This window comes from Hemitrygon akajei, chromosome 7 (assembly GCF_048418815.1).
Source record: "Hemitrygon akajei chromosome 7, sHemAka1.3, whole genome shotgun sequence".
Lineage (NCBI taxonomy): Eukaryota > Metazoa > Chordata > Chondrichthyes > Myliobatiformes > Dasyatidae > Hemitrygon > Hemitrygon akajei.
In genome coordinates, this window is record NC_133130.1 from 102,719,998 (window position 1) to 102,735,648 (window position 15,651).

The following is a 15,651-nucleotide window of genomic DNA, read 5'->3' on the forward strand; positions in this document are numbered from 1 at the left end:
CATATTCTCCTTACAAATCCAGGCTGTCTGGTAAAAGAAATAATTTAAAACAATTCAACCACCTTACTATTAATTGTAGACTCTAATATCCTGACTATAGATAGCAGATAAACTAGTCTACAGTATAATTCCTTAACTTTCCTTTTTCATTTTCTCCATATAGAGTGATGGTATATACAGAGTTCCAGTTTAAAAAAAATTGTTCCCAAATTGCAGAAGCTTAAGAATGTTATATTTTGTGCATATCTATCTATCGAGAAACAGTGAGAATGGGCTCCTCTGGCCCTTCAAGCTGCGCCACCCAGCAAACCCTGATTTAACCATAGCATAACCACGGGACAATTTACAAAGATGAATTAACCCACCAACCGGGACCTCTTTGGACTGTGGGAGGAAACCCATGTGGTCACGGCAGAACATACAAATTCCTTACAGGCAGCAGAGGGAATTGAATCTGGATTGATGGTACTGTAAAGTGTTGAGTGGTGTGGTAACCACTACGCCAGTGTCGTCCCATGTCTTATTTTTTTGATACAGTTGTCTTCCTCATTACTGTTGAATTTTATAAGTTAATTTTGGTGATTTCCTGAATCCTCTCAATGTCTTGGATTCTGTTCTCTTAAGCTGTAAATGTTGGTACAAAGTAATTATTTGACATTATTTAACTGGTTTTCATTTATAGCATTACTATTGTATTTTCAAAATACTGTTCATCTCTTTTGTAGTAAAATATCTTTTTTTATTTTGATTTTCTTTGCCAATTTCTTTGTGCTCACATATTATTGCTGTTGCTTTTGTTTTGACATGTTTTGCTGTCCAATGTGGTTTTATAATCAGCTTCTGTCTTTTTAGATGCTTTATCTTTTCATTTTTGCTTGATCCTTTCATCTTCCTTTATTATGTTTCTTTACGTTTTAGAATTAGCAGAACGGAGGATGCAAAAATTTATTCTATATCACCTACAATTCTCAGTTGAACACCTCTCTGCATTTTTACCCATCCATCGATTTCCTGAATTTTTTTGTGGAGTGGGTGGTCAACTGTACCCAAACATGGAATCCTTTGTTGGTTTGTTTTGTTCCCTGCTGAATATTACATTAAACGTGATCACGTTGAGTGGCATGGTAGTGTAGTGGTTAGCACAATGCTTTACATTACCAGCGACCTGGGTTCAATTCCCGTCGCTGCCTGCAAGGAGTTTGTACGGCAAACCCTGTGACTACGTGGGTTTCCTCCAGGTGTTCCAGTTAATTAAACCTAATATGATCAGCCCATTAGTTTGGGGACATGCTGTTATAAAATCAGTCCCACATACACTCTAGAAATGGTCTTCTGGCTCCTGTGCCTTCTCTCTTATGGTAGTAATAGGAACCCTTACCTTAAATTATTTGTGGTCAATGTGTTTATGTTTTCTGAATCGTGTTTAGTGTAATTTATAGATAGTGTGTAGTACTGGATGCTGGTGGTAACCGTGCTTCTCAGCTGCTTCAGCTTCACATGATATGATCATCATGCTCGTAAGCACTGACTACTTTGTATATTCCATCCCATAAGTGTATTGCTCCTATTTACTTCTCTGGCCGGCATAAATCCGGCCTGTGCAAGGATTTATACTACATACTTGGCTGCTCCAGGTAGGTTTTACCTGTTTCATTAACCCAATTCAAATGAAATGAATCAGTGATTTTGCAGTGAGAGTAACTAAGTATCTTTTTGTTTGTTTTTCTGCTAAGTTGATAATATAATTTACATACACACAGATGTTGTCCTCAGCATGAGTCACCAAGACTGATACTTAAGAGCTAATATTTTACGGCATTATAATGGTGTGATTACTTGAGTCGAATATGATGATCTAAGGGGTTTTCTATTCCTGGGTCCACTGGTGACTGTAGAGGCCGACAGTATCCTCATATCCTACTGCAGTGTGGGCAAGAGTAAGTTGTGGCTGTGGTCAGAGGTTGGGTCTTTTGGTTGTTCAGTCTCTTCTTTTGCAGCTGCTGCTTGTTCTCTGTGTTCCCATGTAGTGTAACTCCCTGTTGGACAGATTTCCTCTCGGTGGATCTGTTGAGTGCAATGTCTTCCCAGTTTTTAGATGTAATGTTGTATTATAGTGCAAATCTCAATGACATTGTACACCACAGAATGTACCTTGAAGTTTTTAATATTATCAACATTGATGGATAAAAATACCATGTTCATATCAATTACAATTTGGAAATGTTATAACTTCAGTTCAAATCCACAGGCTTTGGAAGTTGGAAGGAGTTTGTAGTTTGTTTAAAATGCGCTGCACTTTAGTCAGGTGATGCGGAAAACCAAACACTCTTTATTTCCTTTCACTAGGAGACTTCCTCACGAAGTTGATTAAGAGCGTGGCCACCAAGCACTGGTGTGCCATCCCTATTCTTTTCATCTCTCAAGCTCTAGAGCACATCCCATCTTGCAAAATCTGGGGAGTAGAAGGGCTTCGTGCTCTTCGGTAAGGATAATCACAGGAAAGTAGCTTTTACAGTCACTGATTTTAAATGCAGATTTATCTATGCTAATGGATATAGTGATTAAGCAGAAATTACATCAATGTTGGAGACTGGATATACATCCTATGGCCACTTTTATTAGGTACACTTGTACACCTGATTGTTAATGCAAATATCTAATCAACCAATCATGTGGCAGCAACTCAATGCATAAAAGCATGCAGACAAGGTAAAGAGGTTCAGTTGTTGTACAGACCAAACATCAGAATGGGGAAGAAATGTGATCCAAGTGACTTGAACCATGGAATGATTGTTGGTGCCAGACAGGGTGGTTTGAGTAGTTAGATAGATAGATACTTTATTCATCCCCATGGGGAAATTCAACTTTTTTTTTCCAATGTCCCATACACTTGTTGTAGCAAAACTAATTACATACAATACTTAACTCAGTAAAAAATATGATATGCATCTAAATCACTATCTCAAAAAGCATTAATAATAGCTTTTAAAAAGTTCTTAAGTCCTGGCGGTTGAATTGTAAAGCCTAATGGCATTGGGGAGTATTGACCTCTTCATCCTGTCTGAGGAGCATTGCATCGATAGTAACCTGTCGCTGAAACTGCTTCTCTGTCTCTGGATGGTGCTATGTAGAGGATGTTCAGAGTTTTCCATAATTGACTGTAGCCTACTCAGCGCCCTTCGCTCAGCTACCGATGTTAAACTCTCCAGTACTTTGCCCACGACAGAGCCTGCCTTCCTTACCAGCTTATTAAGACGTGAGGCGTCCCTCTTCTTAATGCTTCCTCCCCAACACGCCACCACAAAGAAGAGGGCGGTCTCAGAAACTGCTGATGATCTGGGATTTCCTGGGTGTATAATTCAATTACAGATCTATCTGTGCTGAAGTAAATGTCAACAGGAAGAAATGCCTGGCAATCTACTTCCGTATCTTGCCCTAAAAGCCCTATGGCCATCTACACTATCCATAGGGTCGCCATGAGTCGACGAAAACTCAGTGGCACTCAACAATAAGGATGGGTTGAAGCTTAATTTTTTTAAAAACCATTTGAAAAGCAAAAGTCTTCCAAGTACTAAATAAGAAATTTTCAACATAAAGAGCACGTAATGACATGACCTTTCTATTATGCCATGGATTATGCTGGTTTTGGTGGTGGTGGTGGGGGAGGGTAGTAGAGTAATGATTAGTGTAATCACTTTACATGGCAAGCAGGCACCAATCAGGGTTCGATTCCCGCCCGTATGTAGGGAGTTTGTACATTCTCCTGTTCCTCTGGGTGCTCTGGTTTCCTCCCACAATCCAAAGGGTTAGTAAGTTGTGGGCTTGCTCTCTTGGTGCCAGAAGTATGCTGACACTTGCAGGATGCGCCAGCACAGTCCTCGCTAATTTGATTTGACACAACTGATGCATTTCACCTCATGTTTCTAAGCGAATATCACAATTAAAGCTAATCTTTTTAATACCCAAACACATTAATGAAATAAAAATCAGTGACTGTGTTCTCCTTTTTGAAATGCTACCCATGTTTTATTCAAAGTACATTTGTATTGAACTATGTATGCAGTATACAACCTTGAGATCTGTCTTCCCTGCAGAAATCCATGAAATAAAGAAAATCATGGAACACATTAAAAAAACATCAATTTCCCCCGCATGCAGGAAAAACAAATTGTTCAATGGCACCAAAAACCCAAGTGAGAAACAAGGAATATAAAACACAAAATCAAGTGAGTCTGGGCATATTCAGTTCAGCCCAAAATAGCAGCAAAAACGTGACCAGAGCCCAGAAGCACATCAAAATATGAACTACAGAGTCCAGTCCACAAACTTTTTAAATATTTGACATCATTTAAAGTTCATTTCGCTCGTTAATTTTCCATCTGATATTTTACAGGGAAGTATTGTGTTGTACTTTGACCAATCATCAAGTATTGCTGCGAGGAGCGGCTCAGTGTTCCTTTCTAAAAGCGGCTATGCATCTGACTAATGTGGTAAGGGAAATGTTACTCCGTAAATTTCATCTTGATATACTGAATCTGTTATACACATGGATTCAACATGAGTTCCTGTTAGATTTAGCTTAGATACTTAAGATTAAATGCCAAAGTAGCTGCAATAATGCTGCAGCTGCTTCATCAGAACATTACTCTCTTCAAAGACGTAAAACATAGGAGCAGAATTAGGCAATTCAGCCATTGGAGCCTGCTCTGCCATTCCATCCTGGCGGATTCATTATCCCTCTCAACCCCATTCCACTGCCTTCTCACCATAACTTTTGGGCGTAACTAATTAAGAACCTATCAACCTCTACTTTAAATATACTCAATTACTTGGCCTCCACAGCCGTCTGTGGCAATGAATTCCACAGATTCACCGTCCTCTGACTAAAGAAATTCCTCCTTGTCTCTGTTCTAAATGAACGGCTTTGTATTCTGAGGCTGTGCCCTCTGGTCCTAGACTCTCCCACTGTTTGCATGCAACTAGATTCTTTGCATACGCCCTTGATGGAATCATCAGATATTCCCATGTAGGACTACTACAGATGAAATCCACAATCACAGCCATGGGTACTGCAGAAAGCAACATTGTTTAAAGAAATTTTAAGTTATTGAATCTCAAAATCTGCTGGCCCAGGACAGCAGCCTTGGGTTGTGAGTGCCATTCCCCTTTAAGGAAACAGGACCACAGAGAGTGGGCTGGTCTGCAGGTAAGATTGAAATGCAGAGGCCTTGGATTTCCCACTGCTGACTATTTTGCAGTCTCTGGAACATAAAGTAGAAGAGCTCAGAGCAAGGTTGCAGTACCAGAGGGACATCAGGACCTTCTGTGTACTTTGTTACACTGAAGTGTGGATGCAGCCCAAGTACTTCACCATCTACTGAAAATCATTGCCGGGAATTTACACCAGGCTAACTTGAAGAAGTCTCAAAAAAGAACTGCCATCAACGTATCACCTAAGGCGTCAACCCATTTGGCCATTGTTATACCACCATCAAGAATGCTCATTGTGCCATCCCATGCCCGCACTTGGAAAGTCTGATCACCTGACTGTATTTCTACTGCCATCATACAGGCAGAGACTAAAGACCCCAGCACCAGTGGTGAGGACAAAAAAGATCAAGGGAAGAGGAGAAGCTCCACTTTCAATTTGAAAATTGGACAATATTCAGGAATCTGAATGACTGCCACAGTTTTCACCAACTTCATCAAGTGTTGTGTGGATGAGTGTGTGCCTTTGACAACTTGCCAGACATACCCAAACTAGAAAGCATGGATGAACCAGGAGATTTGTAGTTAGCTGAGGACTAGATCTGTGGCATTCAAGATCAGTGACCCAGAGCTATATGAGAAGCCTGGGTATAACCTATGGCTATTTAAAAGTGAAGATCAATTCCGAATGAAGTTGGAGATGGAATTGAATGCATGTCAACTCTGGCAGTGTTTGTAGGTCATTACTTCCTACAACGTGCAACCTAACATCATGAATAGTGAAGCTTCACTCCCAGGTGAGGTCAATACCTTTTATGTACGCTTTGAGAGGGAGAATAAATCTGTACCTGCCCAAATCACTTCAGCATCTGGTGACACTGTATGGGAGGTCAACATCAGACCACCTTCCAAGATAGCAACAGGTTCTGCCGGTGTACTTAGTAGGGCACTGAAAACCTATGCAAACTAATTGGCGGGAGTGTTCTAGGACGTCTTAATTCTCTTACTGCTGTACTTGGTTCCAACCTGCTTCAAAAGGGCGACAATCATACCAGAGCCCAAGAGGAGTAGGGAGAGCTGCCTCAGTTTTTAAAAAAGTTGTGACATGCTAGCAAAGGTGCCACCCTTATCATCTCTGTCCATTTATTACCAATTGCTCTCATATCCTCGGGTGGATAGGACATTTCTTTTATATGTTATTAATTTCAGTAGTGGTTTGTGATAGAGTAAATTTTCATTTGCAGATTGTTTTGCTTTTCCTCAAGAATGCTGATTTTAAACCTGCTCCATTTTATCTAGTTATATATGATCTGTGAGCAAATACTGTGTAAATGTTGATTATTTTATATGCTTAGTTGATGTAATCAGGATGAAGTTAATTTTCTGCTTGAGACGTATTTCATGCATCAGATTATGATTGAAATCCATATTCTTATATGTTAACTTCCTCGTTAATACAACATTTGTCCTTTTTTAGGAACTGGTGACGCTCTCTGACATTTCAAACTTTCTGGCATCCATTCGAACTGAAGAGGCTTTATCTCGGGGGACAAAATTGTGGATGGAGGTGAGAGCAAATAATTATTGGGCAAATCAGCTGTGAAGAGTTGAATCAATAATACTGAATTAGTTGTCTACCATTTCTTGCAGTGTTGACTTTCATAGTGCATTTCCCTTTCCCTAATCTATTCTGTACAGTTTTTAAAATGTACACCAAATATTTGCTTTTTGAAGTTTTTAAAGAACTGACTGTGGTTACTTTCCTCCCTCCTGTAACTTGCCTTCCTCCTGTAGCTTCCCTTCCTATTTCTTCACTGTTATCACTTTAGTTTCTCCACCATTAACAGCTTGTTTTAGTATATTTTCCCCAGGACCTCAAGGGTTTCCTCCAGATTTCCAATTTCCTCCCATGTTCTAAAGATGTATGGGTTAGGGGTAGTAAGTTATGGGCATAGTAAGATGGCGTTGGAGGCATGGTGACTGCCTCCAGCAGACTGTGTTGGTCATTGATGCAAATGACATATTTCACTACGTTCTGATATACATGTGAAAAATAAAGCTCACCTTCATCTTCTTTAAGGCCCGAAGTTCTTGGGTTCCTTCCATGAGTCTCTCTACCTCTGTAATCTCTAATTGCAAGTCAACTTCTTTTGCTTTTACAAGCTTTGTGTTCACTTTGTTTAATGCTACTCCTGTCAAATGGGATGATCTGTTGTATCAAATATGTTATATAAATGCAACTTGTGTGCTTCTTAAATGTATCATCCGTACCCCCAATTTACCTCCGTTCGCCTAGGGTGAACCGCTAATGCCCTGCCAACAGTGCGATACTTCGGTGTAAATACGGTGTAATGCCCCCCCAGAACATGCTCGCAACACAAATACCAGACAATACACCAAAAGCAAATAACTTTATAGTTATTTCTTAGTAGAAACGGATAACCTAAAAGCGCCAAATAAGTAAGTTTATCAGTTTGTGCACATAATATTTTAATACGTTGGAGCTCATGCCTCTGGTTCCATCCACAACAACCTTCCGAGTCTTTGGCCACTGTCCGAACCGCCAACGTCCAGTATTTGCTGCCCTGGAACCGCTGCCCGCTCCTCACATGTCCGTCCTCCTCGCTCTCCTCCCGAAAAAGACCGCAAACTCCCGTTCAGCTTACACACCCAAGATAGCATAACGATTCTCATTTTAAAATCTGTTTTATTGAAGGTCAACAAAAAAGATACATTAAGTCAATATGTCATTATGTACAATGAAGAATTAAATTAGCAAATAACTTATTAACAAGCTAAGCAATATATCAATAATAATAAGAAAAAATAGTGTTAAGAATATTTTTTGAAAGAAAAAAGAAGGAAAATAAAGAACCCCTACTAACTAAAAAAAATCCCTACTAACTGGAAAAAGAACCCCATTGGGAGCACAACCCCGGAGCTATACATCATACAAGCTTCCATTTAAAAAAAAAATCAGTCTGCCAACTCAAATCCATTTAAAGAAAAATTGGAAGGAAACCAGATTAATTAACTCAAATCAGATGATAGTAGCGGGCGAATGAACCCCAACTTTTCTCAAAATCAAATTGAGGATCAAAAGTTTGTCTTCTGATTTTCTCCAAACTAAGACATAGCATCACCTGAGAAAACCATTGTATCAAAGCAGGAGCAGAAGCATCTTTCCATTTCAACAAAATAGACCTTCTGGCCAATGATGTAACAAATGCAATTACATGTTGGTCTGATGGAGAAATGCCATGAATATATTGAGGGATTATACGAAACAAAACTGTCAATTTATTAGGTTGTAAATTAATTTTTAAAACTTTAGAAATTGTAGAGAAGATAGACTTACAAAAATGTTTCAATGCAGAACAGGACCAAAACATATGTGTAAATGTGGCTGTCTCGGTTTTACATCTGTCACACTGACTGTCAATATTAGGAAACATTTTAGACAGTCTCTCCTTTGTCAAATAGTAACGATGTACAATTTTAAATTGAATTAAAGAGTGACTGGCACAGATCGAAGAAGAGTTAACCAACTTCAGAATCCACAACCAGTCCTCTGTTATCAAGCCCATGTTAAGCTCTCTCTCCCAATCTTGCTTAATCTTAAGTGAAGGGTAATTGTGCTGTTGTAACAATAAATTATGAATTTTCCCAATAAAACCCTTCACTAAAGGATTCATTTTAAAAATATCTAACAGGTCAGAATCCTGTATATATGGAAAATTACTTAAATATTCTTGTAATTTCTCAAATAACATCAACTGGCCATCTTGGAACAGATCCATGAAGGAATAAACTCCTTTATTCCTCCAAAGAAGAAAGGTAGGATCACTTAATGAAGGTTTAAGTAAATAATTTCAATAAATTAAACTAAAAAGTTTAAATTTTTTTGAAATTAAAAAAAATTACCAGACTAGAACCTAATTCGTAATGACTGCTTAATCACAGGGTATAAATTTAAATTACTAATTTTGGCTAGTTGTACAGGGTTGTACAGGTAGAGAAGCTCCTGATAATGAGGTTAAGTGAAACTGTTTCATAGCATTCAATTCCAAATCAGCCCAAGGTGGTCATTCATTTTTATCAGCCCAATATAACCAAAAACACATATAATGTTTATTAACAAATAAAAACACAAAATGCTGGCAGAACTCAGCAGGCCAGACAGCATCTGTGGGAGGAGATAGTGACGACGTTTCGGGCCGAAACCCTTCATCAGGAGTGAAGTAACATGGGATGGTCGAGGGGGGATAAGAAGCGGGGGGGGAGGGATGAAGTAGAGAGCTGGGAAGTGATAGGCTGGAGGGAAATGGGCTAGGGGGAAGGTGGAGAATTTAACATGTTCAGTGTGGTGGACATTAGGACCCAGTGGTGAAATCTGCGGTGTTTCTGTTCATGAAAATAATCACGATCACGATTGAAAATAAGGTGGAAGTAATAAAGCGAAAGGAAAGAGGTGAAATGCCATCGGTCATTGTAAAAGCGTTAGGCTACAGTTGGTCAATGATCAGAACAATTTTAATGGAGCATGTGAAAGGCCCTGACCTGATGAAAGCTACAATTATTACTAAGCAATGCAGTGGTTTAATTATTGAAATACATATGTTTCCCAAGTGTTTTACATGCATAGAAAGATAAAATATGTACTATATACTAAGAAAAACGTTTGACTAACTGATGCTAAATAATACTGGATATACCTGTTCCGACTTCAAATCAGACTTAAAGACGGACTCAGGAATCGAACTCATTCATAACCCGGGGACTGCCTGTACTTTAAAGTCATTTCTAGATTACTTACAATACCTAATACAATGTAAATGCTATGTAAATAGTTGTTATACTGTATTGTTTAGGGAATAATGACAAGAAAAAATAGTCTGTACATGCTCAAACAACAAGTGCTGGAGAGAGAACTTCGGGTTTTCCCGATCCACAGTTGGTTGAATCTGCACATGCGGAATCCGCGGATAAGGAGGGCCGACTGTACATTTAACAGTCTCCGAGCATTAGAGAAGGAATAACGGCCCTTTACAAAACCTGTATGGTCTTGAGAGATAATTTTAGCTAGAAGCTTCTCCAGCCGATTAGGCATTATTTTTGAAAGAATTTCAGCATCCACATTTAATAATGAAAATAGGTCTATATGAAGCACAGGTCTTGATCTTTCTTAAGAATTAAAGAAATAGAAGCTTCATAAAATGTGGGAGGTAACTGTCCTATCAAAAAAGAATCTTTAAGTATTTCCAACATATATGAAGAGAGCTATTTTTCAAATTTTTAAATAAAATCCTACAGAATAACTATCTAGTCCAGGAGCTTTACCAGATTGCATTGGAAAAAAATAGCTTTCTGAATTTCTTTTTCAGTAATAGGAGCATCAAGAATTTGTTGTTCTTCAACAGAAATTCGAGGAAAATCGATCTTTTGTAAAAAGGCATTCATTTTAGAAGAATCAACTGGAAACAGATTTATGAAGTTCAATATAAAATTCTAGAAAAAATGTATTAATATCTGCATAATTACATGCTAAACTACCATCTCCCTTACGAATTTTTAAAATTTGTCTTTTAGCTCTAGCTGCTTTTGAGATGCTAATAGCTTATTATTTTTATCTCTAAACACAAAATTGTCTTTTCAATTTAAGCTAATTTCTTTCAATAGGATATGTTAATAATAAATTATATTGTGATCAGAGTTCAACTCTTTGAGTGAATCAATGTTAGGAGAGATTGCATAAATATTATCCAAGTCTTTAATTTGTTTGGAAATCTTATCTAAGTCTGTTTTTGTCTGTTTCTTAAGCTTAGCTGAATAGGAGATTATTTGACTGCACAAATATGCTTTAAATGTATCCCATATAATCAATTTCGACACATCTCCTGAATTATTAAAAAGAAAAAAAATCTTTTATCTGAGTCTCAATAAATTTGACAAAATCCAAACTTGTAATAAATTTTCTGGAAAATGCCAAGGCAAATTTGCAATAACGATATCATTCAATTCAAAAGTAAGCTTAAAGGCGCATGATCCGAGAGAGTTACAGCATCATATTCACATTTCTGGACTTCGGACAAAAATCGGGGATCAGCTATAAAATAATCGATTCTAGAATATTTTTTGTGAACATGTGAAAAAAACAAAAATCTCTATCATTAGGATGTAAATGTCTCCGAACTTCAACCAGGCCAAAATCAATTAAAAAAGAGTTAATAAGTGATGCAGAACAACTCGGAAGCTGCTGATTGTTTGAACTCTTGTTAATCAAAGGATTTAAACAGCAGTTGAAATCACCACCCATTAACAACATATATTCATTTAAATTCGGCAATAAAATAAATACATTTTTTAAAAAAGAAGGATCATCTACATTAGGTCCATATAGGTTAACTAGAACAATTTTTGTATTACAAATCGTTCCTTTAACAATTAAAAATCTACCATTAGTATCTGACACAATGTCTTCTTGGATGAATAAAATATTAGATTTAATAAAAATAGATACTCCCTTTGTTTTATTTTGACAAGTAGTGTGAAATTGAAGGCCCTTCCACATTTTAAAAGATCTATTTTGATCGCCCGTTTTGATATGCATTTCTTAAGCAAAAATTATATTGGGTTGGAATCGATTAATGATTTTAAAAGTCTTCTTTCATTTAATAGGATGATTCCAACCACGTAGTTATAACTTATAAAGTTTATCTGTTTAGTTAACATAAAAAAAATGTATTTTATTTAACACATAAATACACGCATACCAGCGCGGGCTAATCAAAACTGGCCGTGATAAGTATAACCATGTACCAAACATGCATGCTCCAGAACTCTGTAATGGGGGAAAAAATACAAAAAAGAAAACTAAAATTAACCTTAGTTAATCCTGTAATTCAAAGCTAACCCCAATCCTCCCACCACCCCGAAAAGTCCGAATTTTGGCCAAAAAAGCCAAAATGTGTTGCCATAGAGTAAGAAAGAGAGAGACTCCAAGAGCTGCACATTTTATAATAGTGGTTTTAAAAGCTTTCTTTAATTCCTCCCCCCAGTTACAAAAAAAAAGACTTATGGCCCTAAAATAGAAAAGCCCTGCAGAGGAAAAATATAGTTTGCTAAATATAAAAAGCCAAACACTATAGAGCAACACACCACCATATCAAGTCATGTTAACTGGTTCATCTGCCCACTTACAGGCCTTGATTCTAACTGATATATCTGCAATTTAAATATCAATTTACTTTGATGCCTTTCATTGCTTTACAGAGTATTATTGTGTTGGAACAATGGACACTGGTGAGGCTGAGTAATCATTAAAACATGGAACGGATTCCCAGCAGAAATGGCTAATACAAGAGGGCACAATTTTACAGTGGAAAGTATAGGGATTTCAGAGATTTTTTTTCATAGACCAGTGGGTGCGTGGAAAGATCTGCCATGGATAGTCACAGAGGCATTCACAGTAAGGACATTTAAGAGACTCCTAGATAGGCTCATGATGAAAGATGAAGGGAATTCTCTACAGTATGGAAGCATTAGATTAATTATGAAGTAGATTGAAAGGTGAACAGGACATCATGGGCCAAAGCATAACAACTCTTCACTGGTTAGTTCCCCCCTCATCTGCAGTCATAACCCAAACATTCCAGACACAGAAACCCATTACAGCATTAAATAACATTACACAGAAGCCATTTTGTTAGTCTGAACAGTTAACACCACAGTTACTGGTACTGAGAGCCCTACATAAGGAAGTGTTTTGATCCACTAGTTTACACTGTTTATTTGAATTCCTACTTTAGAAGGATTTTAATGTCTTTATTCCACTCAATCTGCTTTTCCCAGGCTAACACACAAAATGCTGGAGAAACTCAGTATGTCAGGCACATCTTTGGAAAGAAATAAAGAATCAATGTTTCAGGCCAAGACCCTTCACCAGAACTGGAAGGAAGGAAGCCAGAATAAGGTGGTGGGGAAGGCAGAAGGTGTACAAGCTAGAAGGTGATGGGTGGAGCCAATAATGTGTAGTGTAAGGAAGCTAAACAGTCTGGTTCAGCAGGTCAGGTAGCATCTACGGAAATGAATAGATAGTTGATGTTTCGAGCCCAGACCCTTCTTCAGTACTGAGAAGGGGGGTGGGGAGATGCCAGAATAAAACGTGTGTGGGAGGAGAAGGAGGCTAGCTGGAAGGTGATAGGTGAAGCCAGATGGGTGAGAAAGGTCGAGAGCTGGAGAAGAAGGAATCCGATAGGAGAGTAGACCATGGAAGAAAGGGAAGGAGGAGAGACCCAGGGAAAGTAATAGGCAGGTGAGAAGAAGTAAAAGGTCAGAGTGGGGAATTGAGGAAGAGATTTGTTTAGTGGAAGGAAAAATCAATAGTGATGACATCAGGTTGGAGGGTACCCAGATGAGGTGTTGCTGCTCCACTCTGAGGATGGCACAGGAGAAGGCCATGGATTGACACATCAGAATGTGGGTGGGAATCGGAATTAAAATGTTTGGCCAGCGGGAAGGCCCAGTTGTGCTCGAGGTGTTCGATGAAGCCGGAAGTATTTAAGAGACCAGTTTTAATGCTAACCCCAGTGCTGTTGTGGAGTTTTACACATTCTCTCTTTGATGTAGGTTTCCTGTGTATTCCAGTTTATTTATTACTTTGTTTTATTTAGAGATCAACAAGGTAACAGGCTCTACCCATCCAACAGTTGTATCTATGTGACCAGTTTATTTATGAACCCGGAAGTCTTTGGAATGTGGGAGGAAACTGGAACACCTGGTGGTCACGGGGAATGTACAGTGGCTTGAATTGAACCCGGTCGCTGCCTCTGTAATAGCACTACGCCAACTGTTACACTACAGAGCCACTCAAATCTTGCAATGTTACAAGGAGGCTTTAAACACATCCTAGAGTAATTTCTGCTGTCTGCCTGATAATGTTTTCCCATGGTAGAGCTTATTAAAGAGGGTGCATATTGGGAATATGGTGTTGGACACTCGGATATTGAGGCTACTGGGGTGATCTCTTCAGTTACTTGATGAGGTAACTAGCCTTTGTCCAGGAACAGATGTCATCAGGTGGTGCCCAACCTTCAACCCTTCACCACTACACTCCAGTTGGTGGGTCAGCAGTGGTGGCCAAGACACTGCCCATCTGCTCCTGACTTCCAATTCAACTCCTCTCACCTGCTCCATATCCAGCAAGTGGCTCTTTCTGCTTCCTCCCCCATGCGGCAAGCTGCTTGGTTCTTGCTCTTTTCAACAAGGCCCAGTGCACACAGCAACCTCCATGCCAACTTTGCTGGGAACCCTCTACAGTCAGTCTCCATGGGGAATAGTCATGTCTGCTATCCTTTGTCCCTGCGCTCCTGGACATAAGGGCATTCCTCTCTTGAGCCTCCTCATGTCCTTCCTACCATGGTACTGTGAGTTCTACCAGGATGATTTTTTTCTCTTCGATGGACCACAGTGTGATGTCTGGTCAAAGTGTGATTTGCACCACCTCCGGAAACTGCAGTTTCCTTCCCACATTGGCCCTCTCATGATTTGGCAGTTTGCAGCTGATTGGACTTGGGTCTCATTGATATGACTGGCATGGCCCTCATTTGATGAAAATGACTGTCTTGTTTGCCTCTGCCAACTGGTCTCTTTGTACACCTCTCCTGCTCTTGTGTATCAGCAATGGACAGCAGGAACTTGTAGAGGCACCACCTATAGCGTCCTTGTGTTAAAGCTTTTTTACATCCTGACAGTATGTGGGCCAGTGACCATAAAATTTGCAGTTAGGGTCCTCTCTCAGTCCCCATGTGTGCATGTGATGGTGTAGGGACAGTGTCATACACTGATTGCAGGAGGAAAGAAATGCAAAAGGGCTTCAATCTCCGAAGCTCTGCCCAATTGATCTTGTGCTTGGGAAGATCCCATTTTGTCCAGTTGTCCCATGACCCCCAACTCCACTGCCTTCGATATCCACCTTTCGTCCTCTTAGCTCTGTACCTCTGCCTGGACCACGTCCTGCCTCTCCCCTTGCACTTGCACTCCCCCATCATTGGAAGTTTGCAGAGCCAAGGCCTTGCCATCCCAGGCATGGGTTGCCAATGATGTCTATCAATTGCAGGGAGCTCTCTGCTTGGTGTATGGCTGAGTTGGTGGCCCACTTTTGGCCCAATCTCATTCTGACCCCTGCTTGATTTATTAGCTTGTCATCAGAGCCCCTCAGTGTTAATACAATTCTACACTTTGCCACCTTGAACTCCTCCACTACTGATGACAGCAGGAGCTGTAGCTGGCCTGATCTTATGTAGAGCCCCACTGAAGAACAACTTGAGATCCCCAGCCACCTCTGCAGGTGCTTGTTGACTTTCCTCTCAATCCTTTTACAGTGGTCGTGGGGAATTCGTACACCGTGAAAAGGCAGGGCAGCCTTTATAGAAGACTACGTTA

The 15,651-nt window shown here is 39.4% G+C and overlaps 1 protein-coding gene and 1 long non-coding RNA gene across 7 annotated transcripts in view; one reads left to right on the forward strand and one right to left on the reverse strand.

The window, feature by feature from the left end:
• LOC140730748 (probable methyltransferase TARBP1) overlaps positions 1-15,651 on the forward strand; it is a 384,497-nt gene that overhangs the window by 23,438 nt on the left and 345,408 nt on the right. For all 6 annotated transcript variants that reach the window (XR_012099667.1, XR_012099666.1, XR_012099668.1 and 3 more), the window contains exons 7-9: positions 2,347-2,482; positions 4,394-4,490; positions 6,686-6,775. Coding sequence is in view for 3 of the 6 variants with exons in the window: in XM_073051594.1 (XP_072907695.1) it covers positions 2,347-2,482; positions 4,394-4,490; positions 6,686-6,775 (323 nt within the window). In the remaining 3 variants the exon portion in view is untranslated. The remainder of the gene's footprint in view (positions 1-2,346; positions 2,483-4,393; positions 4,491-6,685; positions 6,776-15,651) is intronic.
• LOC140730752 (uncharacterized) overlaps positions 6,932-15,651 on the reverse strand; it is a 51,619-nt gene continuing 42,899 nt past the window's right edge. Inside the window, exon 3 of the long non-coding RNA XR_012099671.1 lies at positions 6,932-7,910. This is a non-coding gene — a long non-coding RNA (uncharacterized lncRNA). The remainder of the gene's footprint in view (positions 7,911-15,651) is intronic.